Source organism: Chaetura pelagica, unplaced genomic scaffold (assembly GCF_000747805.2).
Source record: "Chaetura pelagica isolate M959 unplaced genomic scaffold, ChaPel_1.0 scaffold369, whole genome shotgun sequence".
In the NCBI taxonomy this organism is placed as follows: domain Eukaryota; kingdom Metazoa; phylum Chordata; class Aves; order Apodiformes; family Apodidae; genus Chaetura; species Chaetura pelagica.
In genome coordinates this window covers 1,269,845-1,295,888 of record NW_009970235.1, presented here as the reverse complement: position 1 = coordinate 1,295,888, position 26,044 = coordinate 1,269,845, and the positions used below count along the sequence as shown (strand labels likewise).

At 50.8% G+C, this 26,044-nt stretch overlaps 1 protein-coding gene across 5 annotated transcripts in view; it reads left to right on the top strand.

Moving 5' to 3' along the window:
• The window catches only part of CSNK1G1 (casein kinase 1, gamma 1), a 64,886-nt gene extending 40,343 nt beyond the window's left edge, over positions 1-24,543 (top strand). For 2 of the 5 annotated variants that reach the window (XM_010005917.1, XM_010005919.1), the window contains 8 exons: positions 3,895-4,129; positions 6,148-6,233; positions 8,152-8,236; positions 10,875-11,023; positions 12,537-12,641; positions 18,412-18,518; positions 20,809-20,832; positions 23,795-23,961. In XM_010005917.1, coding sequence (XP_010004219.1) covers positions 3,895-4,129; positions 6,148-6,233; positions 8,152-8,236; positions 10,875-11,023; positions 12,537-12,641; positions 18,412-18,518; positions 20,809-20,832; positions 23,795-23,849 — 846 coding nt within the window. In that variant the 3' untranslated portion in view covers positions 23,850-23,961. Of the gene's footprint in view, positions 1-3,894; positions 4,130-6,147; positions 6,234-8,151; positions 8,237-10,874; positions 11,024-12,536; positions 12,642-15,960; positions 16,069-18,411; positions 18,519-20,808; positions 20,833-23,794 lie in introns of all 5 variants that reach the window. The other 3 variants (XM_010005916.1, XM_010005915.1, XM_010005918.1) reach the window with 3 other exon arrangements.
• The last annotated feature ends 1,501 nt before the right edge of the window (positions 24,544-26,044 follow it).

Genomic DNA, 26,044 nt, shown 5'->3' with positions numbered 1-26,044 from the left:
AGGAAATCTTGTTTTCAACTCACTTTAAGCTCTTGCTGTCAAACACAAGGCCTGTTGTGCTAGACCCTGTGTGAATGCTTCTGGTCACAGTCTGGACCAAGTCATGGTGAATATTTTACTTATGTCAATCAAAATCACCTTGCAAAGGAGACACCAACAAATTCCTTTAAAGAGGAGGAATCTTTCTCTCTGTGGATCTGAGCTCTATTCAAGCAGATGATGTGTGGAAGAGCACCTCAAATTTATCAGGAGGGTCTAGAAATTAAATGGGAACCAAGATCAGATCCTTAAGAGTGACCTTTTTTGGGGAAAAGGGTTTATTACACTTGCTTTCTTGGTAGGAGAAAGGAAAAGAAAAGCCTGGCTTTCTTTGGCATCTGGTTAAATGTCACAAACAGCCTCTCGTTTCTCAGGCTGGCACAGGTGTCCTGCTGTGTGCCAGGGGATGCTCTTCCCTCCCGGGGCTTTTTCCAACATCTGACATTGAGATTTGTGGCTCTGAAGACAGACTCTGCTGGCCCTGGCCATGGCAATCCTGCTTTAGCTCACAGAGTCTCCCAACCACCCTTACTGTGCCTGTGCCCTGTGTTAAGATGCCACGGTCTGTTCTTACTGCTGTTGAAGTAGCAGCTTGGGTGTTAACCCTGCCTGGCAATCAGCTTTTCCAGGGTAAAGCAATTCCAACAGTCAGTCCCAGCTCCTTGCATTGGTTCCTCTGTCCATAGAATCACGGAACCACAGAATGTTGGGGGTTGGAAGGGATCTCCAAAGATCATCGAGTCCAACCCCCCTGCCAGAGCAGGACCAAAACTAGGGCAGATCACTCAGAAAGGCATCCAGACAGGTCTGGAAAGTCTCCAGAGAAGGAGACTCCACAGCCTCTCTGGGCAGCCTGTCCCAGGGCTCTGTCACCCTCACAGGAAAGAAGTTCTTCTTCATGTTGAGGTGGAACTTCCTGAGCTCCAGTTTTAATCCATTGCCCCTTGTCCTTCCACAGGGCATAAGGGACAAGAGCTTGTCCCTGCCTTCTTGATGCTCTTATGTGTTTATAGACATTAATTAGATCCCCCCTCAGTCTTCTCCTCTCTAAACTGAACAGTCCCAGGTCTCTCAGCCCTTCCTCATCAGGCAGGTGTTCCAGTCCCTTCATCATCCTCGTAGCCTCCCTTGGACTCTCAAGTAGATCCCTGTCCCACAGAAGAATTAGAAGCCTGTGAACATCACAGAAGACATCAGAGCCTGTAGTTCCCACACGAGGGACTGGGTGCTGTGTCTCTGCATCCAGCACACTCCTGGAGTGGGAACTCCATTTCTCGTCCTCTTCACCTCCATGATGGGTTTGAGTCCAGCCAAGGTTCTGCTGCTCTGGGTTCCTTCTCAGGCAGCTTGCCTGGCAGGGCCATGCAGCACAGAAGGTCACCAGCTCCCCAGCACCAGCAGCCAGGAATAGGGTGAGGAAAGCGTGGAAGCTGCTCCAGGAAACTTCTTTCTGGCTTGGAGAGCATCTTTCAGCCATTGCTGGGTGTGTGCAGCAGAACATCATGGCACATCCAGACAGGTGGAAGAGAAGAAATAGTAACCTGGAAGACCCAACAGCAGCTGCCTGTGTGTGAAGGGAGCAAAAAAAAGCAGGAAAATGAGTATCTGTAAGTGCTACTGGATCCTATCAGTTCATCTGATATCTCAGCTGTCCAGGTTGCCCCTCCTGGCCCGATGCAACTTCTTGTGAGGTTTTAAGGAATAAAAACCCTTTTTTTTTCAGGTTGTGTAGTTGCTTTTGGCCATTTCACCACTTGAGCTTCTCTGAGGGCAGAGGCAAATGAAGTGATCCCCTTGGGCTCTTTTGGAAAGCTCTTTGTGTCTGGAGGGGCGAGGAAACCCTTGGTTGCAGTTTTAGAGGTTACATCTTCATTGGAATTGCCTCCCCACGGGCCTTCTGTCTGCCAGGCTGCTGCTGTGTCCTGTAGGTAAATCAAAGCCTGAAGTATGAGTGAGGTACACAGCACCTGCTCTGTTCTGCATCCTCTTGTGTTTCATGAGGAACAATGACTCTTGGCTGTAAAACCCATTTTCTCAGCACGTTGGAATAAATCACCACTTAGAGGGGAGGGGAACACCAACATGTGCTGGTGCCTTCTTTGAAGAGCCTATTTTTTTAAGACTGATTCCCCTGCAGTCCATTTTTCCTGCCTCCCTAGACAGCATTGTTCATTTTAGAAGGAGTGCTGCCCCCTCCTGCCTCTTACTTCTTCCTGCCTGGTGGAAATACAGCAGGTTTTCCTCAAATAACCTGTCTGATCAACTTGTGGGAGCAGGATGGAGTCATCACACATGTGTGTAGCTTTCAGCCAGGTGTGGATCTAAGATCAGTGAAGAGAAAGAAAGATCTGAGTCTTCCAGCTGAGGTGTGTCTGGATTCTGAGCAAGAAACCAAAGAGCAGTTGAGGTCTGGCAGCCCAGTGGGGTCGTGGTTGAGCTGCCTTAGCCCATCCCTACAAGACTTTCCCTTTAATCCCTTCACTTATTAAAACCATTCAAAAGGTAATAAATTCAATGAAATTCTTGAGGGATTTTTTAATTGGAAATTGAATTCCAATTGGAATAATCTAATAAGTTAGGAGCCCACAGGAGAACTGCTCAGCAACCTGTTTAAACTTCACCTGCAAGACCTTGAGTTTTAAAAGCACTATTAATGATGAGCATCTGAATAAGGGGTATTGCCAGGCGGGTCTGGGAAGTGGGGTTCCTGCTCCTTTCTCTACCACCTCAGTCATGCTGCCACAACAAAGTTAGTCAAAAGCTGGTTATTCCTAGTTGAGGTAAATTACTCTTTTTAGTCAGTGCTGAGGATCCTAAGGCTTCTGCCTGCCCAAAAATACCCCTCTATGAAGAATCTGGCAGGTCTAAGACAACATATGGGTCGAGGGAAGAAGGTGGTGAGACACAGAGCAACAAGGGAAGGCAGTGGGCAAGAGAAGAGCTCGTGGTGACCAGTTGAGTATCTTTAAAATCAATACCAAAAGGCTGCTGCAGTTCTCTGTGGCATCTTTCCAAGAGCTGTGTCCCAGCACATATGTTGCAGCCTTTGCACTTTCTGTTGGGATGAAGTCCTGGAGCTCAGTGTGTTACCAGAGAAAGGAGGAGATGACCAATTCCTCTTCTGGCTGCATCAGAGGACATGACCCAGCTCCACTCCTGACTCCTTCCTTAGGTTACTCCATCTCCCCTCTGCTTTTCTCCCTCTGTTCTGCTCTGGTGAGACCCTACCTAGAGCACTGTGTCCAGTTCTGGAGACCCCAACATAAGAAGAACATGGAGCTGTTGGAGCAGGTCCAAAGGAGGCCACAGAGATGATCCAAGGGCTGGAGCAGCTCTGCTCTGGAGCCAGGCTGGGAGAGTTGGGGTGTTCAGCCTGGAGAAGAGAAGGCTCCAGGGAGACCTTAGAGCACCTTCCCGTGCCTGAAGGGGCTCCAGGAAAGCTGGGGAGGGACTTGGGACAAGGGCAGGGAGTGGTGGGGCGAGGGAGAAATGGAAGAGGGGAGATTGAGGTGAGACATGAGGAGGAAATTCTTGAGTGTGAGGGTGGTGAGAGCCTGGCCCAGGTTGCCCAGGGAAGCTGTGGCTGCCCCATCCCTGGCAGTGTTGAAAGGCAGGTTGGATGGGGCTTGGAGCAACCTGGTCTAGTGGGAGGTGTCCCTGCCCATGCAGGGGGTTTAGTCTAGATGATCTTGAAGGTCCCTTCCCACCTTGACCTGTCTGTGATTCCGTGACATGTTGTTGTGTTTCTTGTAGAGCAGCTGAACTCTGAGTTCCACCAAGGCTGGGCTCATGGTGATGGGATGACACCCTTGGGAGGTTGTGGGGGGGAATAACTTCCACCTCCTGCTTTTGCAGATCTCTCGAATGGAGTATGTGCATTCCAAGAACCTCATCTACCGGGACGTGAAGCCAGAAAACTTCCTCATTGGCCGGCAAGGCAATAAGAAGGAGCACGTCATCCACATCATAGACTTTGGATTGGCCAAGGAGTACATTGACCCGGAAACCAAAAAACACATACCTTACAGGGAACACAAGAGCTTAACTGGAACGGCCAGATACATGTCCATCAACACTCATCTTGGCAAAGGTCTGTGTGGTTGGCAGGAGCTGGCTGTGCTAGACCTCAGGTTGCAGCCAACACCCCTCTCGGGCCTTTTTGCTGCTTGTGCCGCTCGGTGCCGTGACGCTGGTTACAGCTGGGAGGGACTTTTTGGCACCTTTTGAGGAACTGAGGCAGCTGAAGTGTTGGAAGCCTCTTAATTACAGTTTTATTAGGAGGTAAATAACTGGTAGGAGCCCTGCCCTGATAAAAAGCCAGTAGGTGGGTAGTAATTGCCACACTAAATGGGGACCAACTAGATCTTGATAGCACAGCTCTGCACTGCTACCTTCCAGCTCCAGGTGTTAAGAGTTCCATGTTCCCTCACCATATCATTGTTTGGGGAAAATTAATGATGTAACTAATTTTAAACCTGGCTTTCATCTCCTCTCCTCACTGCCTTCTTTCATACCAGAAGATGACACTTCTGCAGCTGAAAGGCAAAAAAAGCCTTAGTAAATGTTGGTATCCACTTCACCTCGTAAGAGCAGGAAAATAGTGGAATATTCTTTGAGTAACCTCCCAGGTAGGAGATCAAGGTGTCACTGACTTTTTTGTCTCCTGAAGAGCTCACTCTCTTTGAGGAGTAAGGAGGGATGAGCCCAACTTCTAAGTTTGGAAAACCAGGGGAAGAGTCAAGAGGGGATGGAGGAATGAGGAGCCGTAGTGGGAACACACTTGGGAACTGCTGGTACAGGAGGATGTGGAAAGAAGATCCTCTTGTGTTTGAAGCACACCACATGCCTTCCTGAGAACCCTGTTACCTGCAGGTTTTGTAGCTCCCACCACAGCTCCTATAGGTGAAGAGGTGGTTCTGGGTGGGTGTGTTGGAGGAGAGGAAGGTTGGCTGCTGGTCGTGGGGGGCTGGCTCTGCCCAGAGGAGTCTGGTGGGACCAGCCCAGGTGGAGTTGGTCCCTTGATGTTTCAAGACCAAGCAAAACAAAGGAGTCTGATTGCAATTTTTCTGGATGACAACTACGCTCAACCAACTTTCTCAGAACTTCATCTGCACTAAATTACCCAGGACATCCTCTTTCCCCCTCTTTTTACAGCCAGATCAGGGTAACCTGCGGGAACTGTCATCTGGATTTGCTTCTGCTGAGTCCCCACCCCCAGCATCTTTTGGGGATTAAAGTTGCTGCTGCTTTTGAAGGAGCCATGCTAGGTCAAGTGCTGCCTTTGTCTCCTGCAGATGAGGCAGAGCCAGGGACTCAGCTCAGGCAGGGGCTGTTGTGGCCTGGGGGCTGCATGAGTAGAGCTTTTCTGGAACACAGCTTCAGAGCATGATACCAGCTTGCAGGGGGAGATCTGCAGGAGGACAGGTTGCTTCAGATTGCTCTGCAAGCTCAGTGAACCCACCTCTGCCCAGCACAGCCCCACACAGCAGCCCCAGATCCTCCCTTTGGTGTTTTGATGCATTTTGGTTGATTATTTTAAGGCTGTTTTTTCCTTTGGCTTGAGGCTCCTTTTTTCCCCTCTCAGTTACAGCCCTAACATCTGCATGGCAACAGCAGCACGTGCTTCACAAGGAGGAGCAGTGCTAGGAACTACTTTTGCTCTGCTCTGATGTGATGAGCTGCAGAACCAAACGGGGCAGGGCTGACCCTGTGCAACATGGTAGTTCCCTGCAGCTGGTTGCATCATCCCCTGTAGTTCAGAGGAAGTCAGATAATCCAGCACCACATCCCAGTAGCACCATTAGTGCTTGCAGAGCACAGAGGGAACGAGGAACCACTTTATTACTTGGTGATTAATATTTTCACCCTTATCCTAAAGCTGGGCAGTACATCTTGACAGCTCCTGTGTTATCTCGTGCCTTCCGCTGATCTTTTCTTTGCATATTTTACTTTATTTGTAACAGGTTCTAGGTATTTTTACACAAGGTTTGAGCTAGAGACAGCAAGTGAACTCCCCTGTGGTAACTTAATCTCAGAAAGATGTGTGGCTGCTGAGCCCAGATCCATTTCTGCAGCTGCAGCAATAATTTGTCATCTCTTCTGTTCTAGAGCAAAGTCGTCGTGATGACTTGGAAGCCCTTGGGCATATGTTTATGTATTTCCTCCGAGGCAGTCTGCCCTGGCAAGGACTGAAGGTAGGTTTGAGCTTCAGGTTCTGCCCTTTAAAACCTTGTCTGGTCGAATCTGGTAGGGAAACATTTGCAAAATCCAGCCAGAAATGCTGTGTCCTCTCCTTTGTGTCCTTGAAGTCTAATGACAAGGTATTAGCTTCACCTACAGGAGAGATTTTAAGATCATAGAATCATGGAATGGTCACAGTTGGAAGGCACCTCTGGAGATCATCTAGTCCAACCTCTCTGCCAGAGCAAGTTCACCTAGAGCAGGTCACACAGGAACACGTCCAGATGGGTCTTGAAAGTCTCCAGAGAAGGAGACTCCACAGTCTCTCTGGGCAGCCTGTCCCAGGGCTCTGTCACCCTCACAGCAAGTACATTTTTCCTTGTGATGGAATTTTCTGTGTTCCAGTTTGTGTCCATTGCTCCTTGTCCTGTCACAGAGCACCACTGAAAGGAGCCTGGCCCCTTCTTCTTGACACCCTCCGGATATCTGTAAACATTAATAGGATCCACCCTCAGTCTTCTCAAGACTAAACAGCCCCAGGTCTCTCAGGTTTGCTTCCCTCCAGAGACACTGGACACTCAGTACTCAGCAGTTTATGAAATGTCATGTACAACGGGGAGGGCTGCAAGCAACTGGGTTCCAACAACTGCAGCTCACATCCATCAGCTGAATGAACTGGGAGGAACTCATTTGTTGGCTCTGAAGCTGTTGGTAGCTGCATCTCCACTTCTCCATCACTTTCCCAGTGATTAAGCTACTGTGCTCAACTTTGGAATTGGAGTGAAGGGATCGAATTTAATGAAACGTGTGCCAGGAGTGTTGGTGACATCTCAGAAAAGCAAAGAAGGGTTTTTTCAAGAATGAAAGGGATGGTGAAAGAAATCAGAATCTCTGCAACTAGAAGTTCTCACCTCTGCAAGTCTGTTATTACCTGTCTGTTATTATTTTTTTTAGTTGAACTCATCTGTTTTAAATTAATCCTAAAGTTTATTTTGAAGTAACTCCAGGTTTAGACAACATGCTACAAAAGTTCCCCAGTTCAGTGCTGAGGTTGATAAGAATTTGTTGGCTACTCTTGAAGTCCTGCATTCTTTTTCCTTCAGAACAAACACAGACTCTTCAGCTTGATCTAGAATATGGCACCTTCACTCTTGGATTTCCTCAGCTTACACTTTTGGTCTATAACTGTCTTGAGAGAACATCTTATGATTATAATTATGCTGCTGGCAGGTGTAATTGACATATTTTGAAATGGAGGCAATAAAACTTGTTCTTGGGGCATCAACTGGAGCAGTTCTCTGCTTCAGAGGAGGTTCAACTGGGAAATCCAACTGAAAATTGTCTCGTTCTCTTGATGACCAGGTGTTTCATCAGTGCTGTCTAAGTGACAGTTTGTTGGGGAAGGAGGGGCAGCATGGGAGCAGCATGGGCTTTGGGAGGAGTGTGACTGATGGAGCTGTGTGGTGGCAGTCGATCATACAGAGAAACCCAAATTGCAGTTCCAATTTATCTACTTTTACAGTTGTTTATGAAGCTGTTGAGGTTGCCTGGGCCTCAGTTTGACCTGGGCCTCATGTGCAGTCATAGAATCTTCAGCTTTGTTTTTTGGTCCCATGCAAGCTTCTTCCACACAGCCCTCAGGACTGGGCTGGTAAGAAATGACCCCTGTAGGACACCACCAAGTGTCCTTCCTTTCAAGTACTGAAGAAGTTTGGAATGTATCCCTGGATATTCTTTGCCAATAGCACATAAAATGGGTCATGAGAATTACAGATTGCTTCTACTAGTGTAGTCTAGGTGCAGTTCAGTCACAGGGAACATCTGGTACCACCCAGAGTTGATCTTACATACCTTGTTTTTCTTCCCACACAGCATGTCGTTTCTCACATGGTTGAACTTTCTCCACAACTGTTTTGTCTTTGTGTGCCACAGGCTGACACCTTGAAAGAGAGGTATCAGAAGATTGGGGACACAAAGAGAAACACTCCGGTTGAAGTTCTCTGTGAGAACTTTCCAGGTAAAGCCCTGATGGGCCCATTGCAGTGCTGTTGAACATACCTTGTTAAATTTGATAGTCCTGAGCTCCTCTGGTAGAAGGTATTTGGCCAATGTGTGTCCATGGTGTTGTTCCTCAAGCTGGCAGATAACTGGAGCAGCTGCTATGAATGAGTGGGGCCTGAGAGCTTGTGGCTGTGGGTTAAAATGAGCGTGACTCTTCTCATCAAGGACTCTGCTCAATGCTCAAGCACTTCATCTTCCTGCTTTACTTCCTAGCTTCCTTCCAGAAGAGGGCCTCATTATTTTCCCTGTCTCAAGGGACCATGTTGGATCTACTGAGTAGATTCTTTTCCAACTGGAAGGTTTTACAGCTGTTGAAATTGTAGGTGGCCAGCTCAGAAGATGGGATGATGTCCACCTTCTGATAGCAGTTTTAAGGACAGTGTTACTAATGATGTGAGTCTAGCCAAGCCCAACACCTTTTCTGCAGAATACAGAAGTCCACTTTGGAGCTAGGAGAGCAGAGTATGAAGTTAAAGCCCTTCCCAGGTGCCCTGTAGCCTTCCCAGAGTGGTTTTGGTGTTTTGTCTAGGAAGTGGGAATCCTGACACCAGGAAGAACACCCAGGTCCCCACCATCAGCCCCATTCCTGTAGAAGCCATAGTGTCACTTGGCTCTTTCCCAGTATGAGAGGCAGCAAACCTGGAAGGGGATCATTGTGTACTCAAGTCATGCTAATTCCCCAGACATATTTGTGTCCAAAATCCGCCCAGTTCCAAGTAGAACAGCTTTGGGTTGGCTCTTCTCATCTTATCCCCAATACTCCATCCTCAGAGCTCAGTCACATCAGCAGGTATGGGCTGAAGGGAGATGAGAGAACTTCTTATTGTTCCTTGCTCACCTGAAGCCTGTTGGTCCTCCACCTCTCAGAGATAGTAGCAGGATTATTCATCTTCTCCTCTTTTTCCTCTTTTAGCTCCATGGAACATGCAGGCTGGCAGCCAGAGCTGAGTATCAGCGAGCAATGTTATTCTTATGTTTGTTAGCGGAAGGTTGGTGAACCAGATGTCCTGCCTTGTCCTTAGCTCTGCTCAAACATCCTGCCTTGGCTTAGGCATGAGCCAAGGGAGAGCTGGGAAGGGGCAGGATGTGACCTGCCAGGGCCAAGGTTTCCATGCATGCAAAGTTTGACCCAGATGCAGGAAAGCAACTGATGAGCTTAACCTAACCCCACTCCCTGTTCTGTGTGCGCCACCTGAATGAACACTGAAGCCTCCCCTTGGAAGTTGGATTTGGAAAATTGGAGGCTCTGATTGATGTAAGAACACTGGGCATCACAGTGCTCTGGGCAGCCAGGCCCTAGTTGTTGCTGGAGCTTTGGGGTTCCACAGAGTGCCCATCAACATCTCCTGCTTTTTTTCCCCAGATGAAGTTCTTGTAGCTATTCTTAATGTCCATGTGAGCAGATTTACCCACAGGGATCCTGTTGGCAGGGTCAGTGAGGTGACACTTATTGTACAGTGGATTTTAGTGCTTGTTTAGTAGCTGTGGAGCTCAGATCTGAGGTGGAGCAGCAGCTTTCTGGAGCAGAGGTGGGACTTAAAACTTTCGTAGAATCATAGACTGGTTTGTGGTGGAAGGGACCTTAAGGACACTTCCCACTATATCAGGTTGCTCAGAGCCCCATCCAACCCGGCCTTGAACATTTCCAGGGATGGGGATCCCACAACTTCGTTGAGCGACCTGTGCCAGTGTCTCACCAGCCTCACAGTGAAGAATTTTCTCCTAATGTCTAATCTAAATCTCACCTCTTCAAGCTTCAATCCACTGCCCCTTGTCCTCTTGCTACAAGCCCTTGTAAAAAGCCTCTCCCCAGCTTTCCTGGAGCCCCTTTGCTTGAGAAGTGTTAGAATTGCTTTGCATTGTGGACTGTTGCTAAAACCCACCACTTCTATAGGAAAAGCCAAAGGTAGCACCAGCAGCCCAGATAGTTCTCTTTCAGTGTGATCACAGAATCACAGAATGTTGGGGGTTGGAAGGGACCTCCAAAGATCATCGAGTCCAACCCCCCTGACAGAGCAGGACCAAAACAAGGGCAGGTCACTCAGAAAGGCATCCAGACAGGTCTGGAAAGTCTCCAGAGAAGGAGACTCCACAGCCTCTCTGGGCAGCCTGTCCCAGGGCTCTGTCACCCTCACAGCAAAGAAGTTCTTCCTCATGTTGAGCTGGAACTTCCTGGGCTCCAGTTTGAATCCATTGCCCCTCGTCCTGTCACAGGGCATAAGGGACAAGAGCTTGTCCCTGCCTTCTTGATGCTCTCATGTGTTTATAGACATTAATTAGATTTAGGAAGGACAGGAGGGCTCTGGAAAGCCGAGTGAGATTCATCTGGCAGTACGAGACTGCTGGGTAGGTCACTGGGAGTGAAGACTTGTTGGATGTTCTCAGCTTCTGTCGGTCTGTGTGACTCAGCTGAGTGTGGCAGAGCCTGGACAACTGACCTCCCTGGGGATCTGAGCCCCGTGCCATGGGAAAGCCTCGCTGGAGTTAGTGGGAAAGCATGTTTGCTCTGTGTGCGTGGGCGCTGAGAGGATCCTGGGTGGTGGAGCTGGTGTGTGAGCAGAGCTGACCCTGCTGCTTGTTCTCCTGCCCCACAGAGGAGATGGCCACGTATCTCCGCTACGTCCGGCGATTGGACTTTTTTGAGAGACCCGACTACGATTATTTACGAACCATCTTCACGGAGCTGTTTGAGAAGAAAGGCTACACCTTTGACTACGCCTATGACTGGGTGGGCAGGCCAATTGTAAGTTGTCCCAGCTCCTTGCCTTTCAGGTGCTGCTTCCCCACCACCTGCCTCTTTGTTCCTGACAATCCCAGTTGATGCCAGTGAGCTCAGGATCAAAATCTTGCCCTGCTGTTCTTTACCTAACACAGGCTCAACAGGGTGAGGTGTCCTGGTGCTGTGTTCCTGGGGCTCTTGCAGTGCCTTAAAGCCTCCCTATGGGGCAGAAGGCCCCTTCCCACCTCTTTGGGCTTGCCCTGGTGGGGCATTCAAACCTGATTTCCCACTTGTGGCAATGAACATGACCAGACTTAATTTCCTCTAGTCTAGCATGGGATTTGACACCACTGTCTAAAGACAAGCATCCTGAGGGTGCAGAGCCTGCTTGCTGCTTCAGCACTGTGTGGTGGAAGAGCTCTGTGGTGGCCAAGTTCTCATGGAGACAGACAGGAGATCTAGGCAGGGCTGTGATGGATGCTTAGTGAACAGCAATAGCAAACCAGTCCTGAGCTCAGAAGGTGTTTGGGCTTACCCTGTTGTTTGAACCAGCTCTTTATAGCACATGGCAAGGAAATGAGAGAGTAACCAAGCTCCACTTAGCAGTTCCACAGCACCAGATGGACCATAACCCTGATCCCATTGTGTCATTTCTCTTGTCAAAAGACATTTTGACATTTCTGAGAGGACCTTGGCCAAAAGGTGTGTCCTGGAGAAGTGTGACAGAAGAGTCTAAAGCTCTTCCTTTGGCTGCCTGTCACACGTGGTTCGTGTTGTTCTACCCTCAGCTGCTTGCTAATGGTCAGTCATCACACACCAGCAGTGCCAAAGGCACCTCTCCCTGGTGCCTGATCAGATGCCTCCAGTGCTGGACTTGATACCATTGCTGGAGATTGACCAATCCCCTGATATTTGTCATCACCAGTGTTTACTGTACTCAAAATAGCTCCTAAGACATCGTTCCCTTTGTGAATTGTGATTTTTCTCCTCATTTTTTGTTTAATTCCAAAGGCAATTGATAAAAAGCCCCTTGTCAGACAAGTGTGCTGTTGCTGACAACTGCAGTGGTTGCTATGGAGATGCTGATGTTGGGAGCAGGGATTAGGACTTTGGTGAGAACAGCAGATGAAGCTTTAATTTTAACGTGTCCTGTTTCTAAGCAAGTGGGGGCTTTGAAAGTGGCAAGACAAGGATGTGAGGAAACAAGTCCATGTATGTTCAGTTGTAATGGTTCTGTGTGAGATACATGAGGTGGGATCTGACACTGCTACAGATGCTGAACTTCATCTTTTCAATTAATTTTTATACAAGGTGCTGGTGTCCATCATCAATCATGTGTCTGTTCAATCTCAGGCATTTTATAGCCCTGGCTGTAACTTCCCTTGGTTATTCTCAGGACCTTTGGGCAGTGTTTGGAGGTTTTCCTGCTTTCACCCAAGGGAGCCATCCTGACAAGTTAGACTTGTGCATGCCTGTGCTGAGAGAAAAGCAGCGGCTTCAGCACTGGCTTCATCCTAATGAGTGTGTTGTTTTCCAGCCTACTCCAGTGGGCTCTGTCCACGTGGATTCTGGGACATCTGCAGTGACAAGAGACAGTCACATCCACAGGGACCGCCCGTCGCAGCAGGCCCTTCGCAATCAGGTGCGTTGCTCTGGGCTCGTGGGCAGTTCCACCTAGTCCAGCACCTCTTGTGTCAGCACTGGTGTGGCCAGCAGGAGCAGGGCAGGGATCACGCCCCAGTGCTGACACTGGTGAGACCTCACCTCGAGTTCTGGGGTCAGTTCTGGGCCCTTCATGGCAAGAGGGACATTGAAGGGCGGGAGCGTGTCCGGAGAAGGGCAGGGGAGCCGGGGAAGGGGCTGGAGCACAAGTGTGAGCAGGAGCAGCTGAGAGAGCTGGGAGTGTCCAGCCTGGAGCCAAGGAGGTGAGGGGAGACCTGCTGGCTCTGAAGCTGCTGAGAGGAGGTTGGAGCCAGGGGGGTCGGTCTGTTCTCCCAAGGGACAAGTCACAGAACAAGAGGAAATGGGCTCAAGTTGTTCCAGGGGAGGTTTAGGTCAGATATTAGGGAAAATTTCTTAACTGAAAGGGTTGTCAGCCCTGGCCCAGGCTGCCCAGGGAGGTGCTTGAATCACCATCCCTGGAGGTGTTTCAAAGACATGCAGATGTGGTGCTGAGGGACATGGGTCAGTGGTGGCCTTGGCAGGACTGGGTTAACGGTTGGACTTGATGATCTTTAAGGTCTTTTCCAACCAAAAGGATTCTGTAATTTTCTCTGAATTCCTCTGGGACAGGAGAATCCGTAGGAGGTGACTGCGACTGATCCTTGCCTTGGCCATGGCAAGAACAATTCCTGTTTGATTTAGAGATTGTGATCTGAGCAGAATTTTGGCAAAGCAACAGGTTGCTGAAATACTGCATTGGCCAGTGGAGTTCCTCAGGATCCTGAACCCAGTGGAGTAACCATCTGGAATGGGTCATTGTTCTATAGTTTGTGGGTGAGCTGTTTCACTCAGCTCTCCAGCCTGGTCAGACTGACCTACCTGGCCAACAAGGTTCATTTGAGTGCTTTCATTCATCGTGCCTGGGCTGTGGAGCCTGCCCCAGCTGCCCTCTGCCCACAGACTGTGATGAGGACATACATGTCCCCTGTACCCACAGCGTGTCCTCCTCAGCGTGTCCAATTCATGGCGTGGGTGATGCAGAGTGGAGAGGGCTGCCAGGGCAGGGTCCCTGGGGGATGTTGGGCATCGTGGTCTGGATGAACTGCCAGGTTTTTAATTTTAATTTCCCCATTATTTTCCTTTCCGATTGTAATATTTTGTTGGTGTTGAGAGTTTGGATGTTCTGGATTAACGGAACTGATCGAAGTTCAGTAGATGTCCAACTGCCAGCTCCTAGCTAGAGCTGCTGGTGCTCTTAACTTGCCAGTGGGTGGTTCTGGGCTTGCTCTGCTCCTCTAACCTCCCTGTGCTGTTCCAGCTCCTTGTCTGACAGCTCTGCTCCCACTTGGCTCATGTGAGCTGGGCTTGGTGGGTGCAGAATCAAGTGTGAGATGGAATAACCTGTCTGGGATCAGCTTCCCTTGGCCCATGCAGCTGGGTTCTCAGAGGCAGAGCAGCTAACCTAGGCTAGAATATATCTCAAGTCATCAGTTACAATCTGGATGAACATTCCTGGTTGGAAGCAGGGTTGTTTGGAGCAGGGATGCAGTGCTGCCTTTGTGCAGGCTCATTGGTGGGGGCTGCCATGTGAGCACTGGTAAAACAATCTGCTTTAATACATTGCCTGATTGGTGCCTGAACCCCCTTCTTTGGGTGGCAGTCTCCAGTCATCCACTTTGACAGCAGAGATTCACACCCTGCACATCCGAGGCATCTTGGTCCCTTTCATGGGCAATGGGACCTGGCTGAATTTTCAGCGATGTTAGTTCACAAACTAGTACATTGCCCCAAAAAGTCTGTCCTAGTCCCAAAATTGTAACAGTTCCTGGGTGTGATAACTGCAGATTCTCTTTTCTAAGATTTTCTTCCCAGTAAAGACACTGCTGAGGGAGTGATCTCCTCTCTGTAGCCTTTTCCTCTAGAAGTGAAGATGGTTACAATCAAAGAGGGGGGAGCCCTGCAACCTCTGTCTTGAGTCTCTTGTCTCATAATTTGGTACCTGGTAGGAAGGTGATAAGTTCCCTCTCAGATGTCCCGGGCACCACTTCCTCAGGTCACTGCTTGGGTGGCTTTGAGGTGGCTCAGCTCAAGCCTACTACCAAAACCAGTTGATGTACTTTGCTGTAGAGCTAAAAGAGAAAAATCTGGCTTTTGTGGCTTTTAAAGCCTTTCCTAGAAACTGCTTCCAGGCTGCTAGGCAGAAGGCTGCTTCTCCCAGCATTGGCATAGCGTGGTACTCCTTCATCACCTGGGGTAGCCAGGCTACCTGATGGCTTTGGATCTGTCTTCTACTACCTTTGCAAACCTGCATTTACATTCTCCAGTTGTTCATAATCTTGTGATTTGCAGCCATTAAAAAAATATTCTGTGGGAAGTGCTTCTCCTTTGAATGTCACCAAGTACAAAAGTGTAAGCAGGGTCTCAGGCTGGCAGAAAGAACGTGTCATCAGATAACAGGTTAACAGCCTGGACAAGACCACCTCTAGGGAAACAGCACCTATGAACTGGAATTGGTGACTGCTTGGAAGGAGGAGCAGCACCATGGGGCACTCCAGGAGGGAGTCGGGGTCACATGCAAAAGGAACAAAGGCAAATGTGTTCTAAAATGCCAGGAGACTTAGCCTTTTTATTCTGCTTCCCTTTACATATGCTCCTGCCCTAGCTGAGTGATAATCTCCTAGTTAGTGTTGAAGATAATTCAAAGAGTCTTCCTCTGCTTGTGGTCATGTTTTTTTTCTGTTTTCACAGTGGCACTGAGCCCTGTGGCCTCTCCTGCTCTGAGCAGGGCGTGGGCACACGAAGTAGTGCTGGGGAAAGGCAGGGCCTGGCCACCACACTTTGGTTGGCTTCTCCAGCTTTGCTGCTGATAACCTGATGTTTATTCACGTGAGCCTGGTTTCCTGGCCAGGCCCATGGTGGCTTTGTTAACATCCCTCCTGCCAGGTGCCTGTCTTGCTGCCATGCCATGTGCTCTGGGGGGTGTGACCTGACAGGTGTAGCTGATGACACTGTCAGTGTGTTTATTATGGAACCCATGGAAATGAAACCCTCTAAGAAATATCCTCCTGAATAGATCAGAGCTTCCTCTTAGCAGCTAGAGGAGAAGACACCCATGCCTGCAGACACCTCTGAAGTGAAGTATGAAGTGCATTGAAGAGAAGCTTCACCCCAGCTAGAAGTTAAAAAGCCTTGCTTTTTGCCAATAAACTAACTCCCTAACAAACACCCTTTTCTTTCTTCCCCTCGCTCACCTTATGCCCTCTCTTCTCTCTCTCTCCTGCCCCTGAACCTGGGAGCAGGCATCGTCGGATCGCCGCGGGGACTGGGAGATCCAGCCAAGCCGACAGACCAACACCTCCTACCTGACATCCCATCTGGCTGCAGATCGGCACGGAGGATCAGTGCAGGTACCTCTTCACAGGCTGATGAAGGTTGGAAGGGACCTCAGTGATCATCAGGTTCCCAACCTGTACAGCCTAGATGAGATTTGCTGTTAAATCGCCCAAATCCTCCTCAAATCACAGGAGCATTGTGGTCAGGAGAGCAGTTTCCCAGGCTGGTTTGGTCTTGTTCTGTACATGATGCTCAGGCCATGGTTTGGTAGGACTCAAGCTGTGGTGGCCAACATCATTCAATCACAGTTTTCCTCTCAGTTTGATTTTGAACTTGGATTTGTCCAATTGAACACAGAAAGGAGCGTCCATTACTAGGTCTGGTCTGTGAAGTTCTCCTCCATCCCCACCTTGGGCGTGCTCTTAGTAAGAGGCAGCTGGAACGGGGTTTGTTGCATAGAAACCCCAAAATGGTTGAACTGTTCAACTGCTTCTTGCTCTATTGCCAGAGTAAGATGGCTGGACGTGCTGGAGAGAATACCCAAGAGTCATTCCAGCAAACAAGAGCTGTCTGATATTGCTGATGAGGTGAACTCTTTGGCAAACTCTCTCATGCCTGAGACAGCTGGCTCTGGTGTCACACACACTTTGAAAGCCAGCTCTGGTGAAACAGGGATTAGTGTCTGGAGTGGGACAGAGCTGAGGGGATGGGAAGTGCAGGTTCTGCCCAAGTGAAGTGCAGATTTGATTGAAATGTTTACTTATTCCTGATACTTGGTTGGATTAAATCATTTTTTGGCTTGTTGAGCCACGTTCCTCTTTTCATTTGAAGATATTTTACTGAGCAGTAGAGAAATTGAAAGATAAGGAGGAACTAGTGTAAGCGTAGCTCTGCTCTCAAATGTGAGTGGACAATGAACTGGAGAAGTGTCCAAGGGCAGGTTGGTTGGGGCTTTGTGCAACCTGATAAAGTGGGAAGTGTCCCTGCCCATGACAGGGCGGTTGAACTAGATGATCTTTAATGTCCTTTCTGACCCAAACCATCTGTGACTATGAATTCAGCACTTAGTAAGTCCAGAGTAGGTGGTTTTATTATTTTTTTTTAATGTAAGGGGAAGAGTTTCCTTGCAGAAAGCCAGCAGGAGCTGTGTCTCCTCATGAACAGTGCTCTGCCAAGTAGCTATAACAGTTGGGCAGTCCTAGTCTGAACTTGACTGGGAGGGTTGCCCACCTGGGCACTTCCCAAGCCTGCATGTGCCTCCCTAAGCATTAAAATTCTGCTTATCTGCAGCCAAGAGCAGGAAATCTGCTGTGCATGGGCTGCTGGGCTGCAGGTTCTGAAATAGTTTCTCAGGAGGTGGCCCAGTTCATTCTGAACCTTGGCAGGTCAGTAGCTCTGAGTGGCCATTTCCTTTAAGGCAACAGTTGAATTTGCCACATAAAAATGAAGTGGTGATGTGTGGAAAAAGAGGAGGAGAATCAAAGCCTTTTGTAGAATGAAATTTAAGAAGCAGCTGCAGAAAGTGTGGGAAGATGGCTGGGAATACAGGGCTCAACCTGGCCTGAGGATGTCCCTGCTCATTGTAGGGTGGTTGGATTAGATACCTTCAAAGGTCCCTTCCAACACAAACTATTCTATGATTCTAGAATAAGTGTGAGGGTCTGGAGAACCTGGGTGGGCCCACAGCATGATGGGTCTGGGAAGGGGGCATGAAGAGAACTCAAGGGGTTGTCACTTGAGGAGCGCTCTGAAAACCACAGGAGCTGAGTCCTGATCTGCCTTGGCAGCCTCTGGCCACAGGACGTGATCTGTAGAAACATCAGCCACTCCTGCTACTTTAGTATTCAAAATGAACGTGGATAGAGGCACTTCATAGTGAGGGGACATCTGCCTCAGTGGCTCCTTCCCTTCACCTCTGGTGGTCAGCTCTGGTGGGGCCACCAGGAACACTGGGTAGTACCTTGACCCCACCAAGGAACATACCTCTTTTTACCTTGTAGAAAGATGAAGAGCTGGAGCAGGGGAGGAGCCACGCAGGGTTACAGCTGTGGACCCAGGAGCAGCTCCAGGTGCTCACAGCAGTGTGCTGGAGCCTGTCCTACCTTCTGGATGGAGTGCAGAAGGACCAGCCCAATTTTGTCCCCATACAGGCTTATTTGGGAATTGTTGTGGCCCTGAGGAGTTATCCAGAAAATGATGTGCTCTCCTGGCCAATGCAGAGCAGGTTGCTCTGACCTGGGCACATGATCCAAAGGCATCCAAGGAATCCCACAGCCTGCCCAGTGGGTGCCAGGAGATGGAAGCAAATGGAAGTCATTCTGCAGCTTCCCCATTCCCACAGCAACCCTTGTCCAGGCGGGTGGGGACACCTCAGGTGCACTGGGGCTTAGCTAACGGGGTGTTTGTTTGTGTTTCAGGTGGTCAGCTCCACCAACGGGGAGCTGAACGTGGACGACCCAACAGGGGCACATTCCAACGCGCCCATAACGGCGCAGGCAGAGGTGGAGGTGGTGGAGGAAGCTAAGTACGTGTGCTTTACCTGCAGGCTTTCCACTGGTGTGGTCATTGATCCTCCTCCTGGGAAACGAGTGGGGATGGCTCCCCGTGGTGAAGCACTCGATGCTCGTGTCCCATGCCCTTCTCCTTGCATACTGCTGCTTTTGTGCATGGTGCCTTCAGTGCTGCTGCTGCTGCTTCTTTTTTACCCTTGTCATGGCTGGAGAATGGAACTCTTGACTCAGAGCATGTACTGCAAGATAGACAGTAGCCCAAATACCAAAATAATGGGAATGGGTTTCAGGAATCCCAGTGACTGTGCCAGATAGGAGGAGAACATGCTCTGGTGCTGACAGTGCAGGAGTAGCTTGAGCAGAGGTTGGTGAAGAGATTATTGGTCTGAGAGTTCACACTTCATTTCTGGCTGCAAGAAGTGGATGCCAGGTACTCAAAATGGTCCTAAAGTAACTTGTACAGGACAGGTAGTGAATTCTCTTGGTCCAACCCAAGGGAAGCTGAGGGAGAAACCAGAAGCAGCCCTCTTGCTTGTGCAGAAGAGCGTGCTTCCTCTGAGCCCTCTCACTCGTGGGCAAGAGTGAGAACTGATGTACCAACCTGCTGCTCTGACCATTTCAGCCTCCCCTGCACATGTGCTGCACCTGCCACCATCACGTCACCTTTTGCATGGTCCTCAACAAGGGACCTTCTTGCTGCCTCTGAACTAGACCAGGTCGTGGCAGGTTGCACTGTAACTGTGACACTCCTCGTGCCAGGGGTAATTAGGCCCCAGGGCTGCCTTTGAACTGGGTGGTGTTGTGACATTGGTTATATATAATTTGAGAGGATGACACTGGTGTCACTTGTCCCACGTTGCTTGTCTCTGCATTTGTGGGAACCTCTCTTAGGAATGGCTCGTGGGAGGGTGAGGAGGAAAACTGGCAGGTGTGAGAAAGGGCGTGTTGATGGGAAAGATCCCTAGGTATGTGTCAGGCTGAAGCCAGTGCTGACTGTCCTCAGGGTCTTCTGCTGCCTGTCCCTCTGTCCCTTGGGAAGCACTTTGCTCTGGTCTTGCTCAGTGGTAGCTGGCCTGGCTGTGACCCTGGCAGCAACAGATACACCTTCTCCTCCCATCCAAAGAAGCAAGCCTTGGTTTTGGTGAAGGCTCCTCATCATGTACAGTGAGGTGGGGGAGATGTTGAGATGCAGCTTGCAGGGTGGGCAGTATTTCTCTTACATATGGGCAGTGTGGCCTGCAGAGACCTTGTTTTGGTGTCACAGGCCTTGTCTTGGTCAGACTGAAGTGAGTCCTCCCATGGGGCACACAGTTGCTCCTGGAAAGGATGGGGCAACTTGCCACCTTTAACAGTCCTCGGTACAACAACCCAGTATCAGGAATTGCCAGCTTTTAAGATGGGATCATCTTGAGCCTGTGCTTCTGCAGCACCTTGTTCAGCAAGGCCTGACCCCACACCCAGGTACAGGGGAGATGTCCAAGCAGGAGAAAAGGAGCATGTAAGGGCCATGCTGCCTAAGCTGTGTCTCACAAAACTGTTCTGCCTCTGTCCAGCCTTTGTCTGTGTGGTCCCAGACTGGTTTTGGAGGTGCTGGGAAGGAGAGCATGGGCTGCTTTCCACTGACAGGTTCAGGGTCTCTTGTAATTCCCAGGTGTAGTCTGCTTCATTCCTCTTGCCACAGGAAGGACTGGTTTCATTATCCTTGCATCTGTGATCATAAATCCCCTCAGATACATGCAGAGGGCAAAAGACTTTTGGATTCTGCTTTGCAGTGAAGTGGGCCAGAAAGAGCTAGAAGGAGCTGGAGCTGGGGCTCTGTGCTTCCAGACAAGATGCAGTAGCAGAAAGGTCTTTCCCTGGCACTCCTGGCGGGCAGAGGAGCTGTGCTAATGCTTCTGCTTTGGGCTACGCTGGAGATAAGCTCCTGATCCTGGCCCTGAAGGGCAGGTCCCAGGTGTAGATCCATGATGTGGCCCTTCTACCACTGGAGCTGCAGGGGACAAGAGTAGGTTCCTCTGCTGGTGGCGCTGAGCCCGTTTGTGGTCTCAGTTCTTTCACAGGGCTGGTGCCTTCATAGAAAATGGGGTGTTTGTCCAAGGCCTGGAAGACGTGGAGGTTCTGAGGGGCACCATGGCAAGGGCAGAGGTGGTTTGAGGGCTGGGGGCGGGTGGTGGGCAGGCATGGTGTGTGTCTGCCAGTCTGCACTGCATGTTTGCATGGCTGCAGTGACACGCTTCCATCCCACCTCTGTGAACTAATTGCTCTTTCTTCCTTTCTGTGTTTTTTTCTCTACACTCTCTGTAGCTGCCTGAAAATGCTCAACTTGTGGTGAGTCCCTCTCTCCAGTCCACATGCAAGGGGGAGCGGACCAGACTAGACTGGGGTTGGCAAAATCAAACCCACCAAACCCTAAAAAGGCACAAACTCAAAGCCAACCCAGAGCTGTTTTGATTTGAGGACCATGCTGAGGACCATGTGCAATATTGGGAGGGTGTGGGTTATGTCTGAGCGGCCGCACTGGGCTGAGCAATTCGGCTGATCTCTGAAATGATGGGTGCAAAAGATGGACTTTAATCCTTTCCTGTTTGGCAAACCATCTCCCCCAAACTGCTAGGTCCGTGAGCAGATGATGTCTGATGGAGTTGGGCAGAGTCGGGCCCAGGCTTGCCAAGTGTCTTGCAGGAATTCCTCCCGCAGATGGTTCCAAAGGGAATACCCTGCGCTGGGTCTCCAGGGGAGGGGGCCAGTTACTTCCTTGGAGAGTGTCCTCTGAAGAAGCAAGTAGGCCAGGGCTTGCATCCTTAGAGAAGACAGGAAGACGTGGGCATGGTGCCCTTGTTAGTGGCAGAGCCCCTGCTTGGAGAGGGTGTGTGGGGAACTGCTCCTTTCCAAAAACCCTGCAGCTGTGAGTTGAGGGTACAGATGAACTGACTTCTCCAGGAAAGAAGGGTTTGGGATTAGTGTTAGTCCAAGCTCACCTCAGGCTTCTGGACAATTCTATCAGGGCTTTGAAGCCATAGCTGTAGTGCCCTGGTCTCAAGGTGTCCTGTGGAGGTGTTCCTTCCTTGTCCCTGGGGGGATACATGTACCCAGTAAGCAAAGGACCAAGCAGAGAGTTGGATGAGGACTTTGTAGGTCGCAGGGAGCACTGGTGGGTGGGAATCCTTATGGGGCAAGGTGACAAAGCCCATGTGCGGTGAGGAATGTCCTTGTTGGATGGGAGGCTGCCTGCCTCTGCCCTGCTCTCCATAGGCATTGCCTCCAGTACCTCTGGCATCTCTGGCTTCTCTGTATGTCATAGTCTGGGGCTGTTCTCTTGGGCATTGTCTGCATGCAGAGAGATCACGTCCTGTAATTGTCAGCCTGCCTTGTTCTTTTGTTTTGGTGTTTTGCCTCTGCCTGTCTGAACTGCCAAGACTTCCTTTCCTGAACCCTTCCCTGGACCTCCTGAGTAACATCCTAAAAAGACAGTCACAAGGAAAAACAGCCAGAAGTCAGGCAGCTCCCTCAGTCGGGTGCCTGAGGAGCCGAGCGCTGCTCAGCCCTCTTCTTCCCTTGCCCACTGCATGCGAGGTCATCACTCCTGCCTTTCCCATCCTCTCTCCCTGTAACATCCCCTCCTTACACCATTGCCCATCGCTTTATGAAGGAAGGTGGCTGCTCTGGGAGAGAAATACTGCAGCAGGTTCAAGCAGGAGAGGGTGGTAGGTGGCCTGGGACAATAAAATGCAAGAGCAGCCCTGAAGTTTGGGGTGAGAGTGTCAGCGTGTGCAGGGGCCTAGGGTGGGCAGGGCACCAGGTGCCAGGCTGGATGGGTCAGGATGGAGTTGTTGCAGGTGGCTTCAGAGCCCTGCTCCTGCAAGGACAAGTGCTTTGTGTTTTATCTCAGCTCATCTCCAAACTGGGCCTGTTCAGGAACCTAAAGACAAATTGTGGACATTAAACTCCCCGTGGCTGTTAGTCCCTGCAGGCCAGAGGAACGTGTGGTGGGAGGTGGCCCTCCTAGTGTTGTGGCTGGTTGAACTCTGCATCTTGGAGGGGGTTTTGGTCTCCCCAGTGGATGATCCGTGCTGGCAGGCTTGGCTCACAGGGGGGTGGTGTCACCCATTGCTTTCACACCCTGAAGCCAGGCTCGTGCCTCCAGAGGCAAGCACATACTGGGAGGTGAGTGAGGACAAATCTCCACCTCCAACTCTGAGGGGACAGAAGTGTAATGCCAACATTTAAGAGTCACAAAGGACCCAACGGAAAATAACTTCGAGAAGTTGTTGCAGTGTTTTTGAATGGTTTTAGTCTGGCTGTTGGTAAAAGGTGCTTGTAGGAAAAAACGGTCTTGGCATATTCACATCTGCTTGTGCTGCTTAGCCGGGCATCCCAGCCACCAGCCTGGAAAAATAGTCTTCCACCATCTCCCAGGCTTCCCTGGAATGGCTGTAATGGCAGATGGAGAGACACATAGCTCAGGCTCAGACCTTGCACAGAACAAACACCTTTCTTCTGTGCCCAGGATTCCTGGCAGTGGGCTGAGGATAGAAAGGTGGATATGCCTTGAACACCAAGCAATTCTGTAGGAAGCCAGCAGGACTAAAAGACCGGGGCCACTGCTGTCAGTGCCTCCCAGGAGTGAAACCACCACTCCTGACTGCTCAGCTGTGATGGGTGTTTTCCTCCCGAGCTCAGCCTCCTCTGTCCATCCTTCTTCCCCCCCCTCATCCCCAGGCACTGGGCACCTCCCTCGGTTGGGTGGGGGGAGAGCAGGGGCCTGCACGCCAGCCCCTGTGGCTCAGCCCAGGTAGAAGCTCTGGTGAGCAAGAAAGGTTCAGTAAAGAAACGTGGTCCCTGCACTGAGAATCCTTTGGAACTTGTCTTTTTAGTGAACGGTGGGAAAACCCTGTGTCTCAGAGCTGGAAAGAGCAGCCAGGGCTCATTGTTTCCCGCAGGGTTGGGACAGAGGGAGCAGAGCAGCTGTGTCCTTGTTTTACTGCTCTCCCATATGGCTCCTTGTGTTCCTGCCCCAGCTGGGCCTCCAGAGGGAGACAGCCCGAGCCCAGTGCTCCAGGGCTGTGCCCCAATCTCTGGGCAAGTGTGGCCACTTGTCTTTACTGGACTAGCAGTCCAGGCTGGTGGTGTCAACCATCCACCAGCACCTGCCGACGGTCCCACAGGGGGTGTGGGGACAGGCACACAGAGGTGCTGCTGCATGTGGCTGAGTAGAGGGAAGCCCAGGATGGCAGGGAACCCTCCCAAGGTGCTGTTTCGGGGCTAATTTGCTTTGTCCTTTGTGCCCCAGGTGCTGCTGCTTCTTTAAAAGGAAACGGAAGAAGACGGCTCAGCGCCACAAGTGACCAGTGCCTCCTGGGCCTTGCAGGAACCACTGCACCTGCAGCTCCTGCCTTGTCTCACTGGAAGGGGCTTCTCTTTAGGGGGGAGGAGGAGGCACAGGAGGAAGAGAGAAAAAAAAAAAAAGAGTTAAAAAAAAAAAAAGTGACATTTTAAACCAAAAACAGAGAAGAAAACGTTCCAAAACAAACCACTCTGGGGTGGATCTGCCGAACAGTCTCCCTCGTTCACTCCAAGCCTGAAGCTCCTTTGGGACCAGGACTGTGGCTGGCTCAGGTCTTGGTCACCCTGGGAAGGGGGCTGGCTGGCTGACCCTCCTTCCCGTTGTTTACGGCGAAGGCATCGATCACACCAACCTGAGGACTGTGCTTAGTTCTGCTCACTCTCCTCCCTCCTTCCCCTGCGCCCTTGGCTGCTCCTCCCTCCTCAGCCCAGTGGAGCAGGACGGGCTGGGTCGGTCGGGCTGTGGAGAGGGCAGGAGATCAGTGTGGGAGAAGGGCCTGGCTGCTGCCACAGGAAGAGACAGGTTCCCTTTTTTGGCTCCTTGGGAACAGTCACACTGAAATGTGCAAGCTGTGAGAAATTTTGCAATCTACTGTTCCAGTTAGGGTTGGTTGTTTTGTCGTCCCCCCCTCCCCGGCTCCCTCGACACCTCCCTCCTCTTGACGGTAACAGAGCAATGTGGATTGTTTTAAAGAAGCTGACGTCGTTGCACTTTTTATTCTTTTTAGCATGGAGAGATGCACAGTGTGTCTGTGCATCTCTGCATGGCCAGCAGTGCCAGTGCAGACAGTGGGGTGCAAAGAATGGCCAGGGGACATCCCCGCCACCCCCTGCCAGGCCGGGGCTCCCGGGCCGTGCTGAGGAAAGCATACTTGAATTTTCAACCACCCTTCCTAGCTGCTGGTGAATGTCCCTTCCATGGTTTCCTACACCCTGCCTGACCCACCAGCCCAGCAGTGGCAGGAGGGAGCAGCACCAACGTGGCTGGGCTGGAGGAGGTGATGCTGGCTGAGGAGGTAGATCTGTACTGAGGGAACTCGGAAGTGTTTGGGCATGGGCAGCCAGGCAGCCTTCTCAGATCCCTCCCGTGGGGTGGTTGTGAACATGGACCTTCTGCAAGAAAGCAGGAGCAAAGCTTCCCCAGCAGGAGAGAGGATCCTTTGCTGCCTTAACACTGATTTCATCTCCGGATAGTCAAATGGGTTTGACTGGAAAAGCCTTCATGTCCTCTCTGCAAGTGTGGGTCTGGGGCACGTGGGATCCTGTCCTGCCCCAAGGGAGAAGCCACAGTTCTCATGCACCACTTTTGAGCCAAACCAGTTGCTAGCAAAGGGCTTGGGGCACTTTGCACATGGGTAAAAAAACAAAAATCTTCCATCCTGCTGCAGTGTTTCCCAACTTGGAGGCAGCTGAGGCTCCCCGGAGGTTACCACAGATGGGGCAGGGCTGTGGGAGAACTTGAGCAGCTCTTGGGGAGGTTGTGAATAGGTTCCTTGTACTTTGTCATTCCACATGTGACACCTGACCAGGCTGGGACTGCTCATTTGAGGGACGTCACTTGTCATAAACTCTGGCCTGGGACACCTCAGTAATTCTGGAGAGCATGAAGGGAGGAGAGGGAGAGCCTAGATCTCATTATCTTTTGTTTCTTTTAATGGTGATCTATGTAGTTTGGAGTTTGTGGAGTGGGAGGGTCGGTTCCCCTGGCAGGGCAGAAGGCAGGAGATCATCCTGGGTGGGGAGCTTCTGGCCTTGCTCTTCATCCATCCCTAAATAAGGCAGATGCTGGTGTGGTGCCTCCCTTCCCTCCGGGATCCCCGGGGGGCCCCTCTTGGCCCCTCTGCTGCCTTCTCTCCTTGCCTTACCCTGAGGAGCGCGGCTCGGGGCGCCCGGCTCGTGGCTCCCACACCCACCCTGTCCTTCTGCACAGCACCTTCCTCCAGCTGCCCCATGGCCAGCTGAGGAGGGCACCACTTGCCTCCTGCTTCACCCTCTGGTCCCCTTCTGCCAGAGGGAGGACAGGGACCGTGCCCACCTTCCACCCTTCTCTTTCCAAGCTCCTCTGTTGCCAGTGGCTCCCAGGAGCCCAGTGGCTCCGGCACAGGCGTTGCCCCCTCCTGTAGGAAACCATGGTTCGGCGTCTTGGGAGGGGGGAGAAGGGGCACAGGCTCCCCAGGGAGCTGCAGACGGAGCCCGG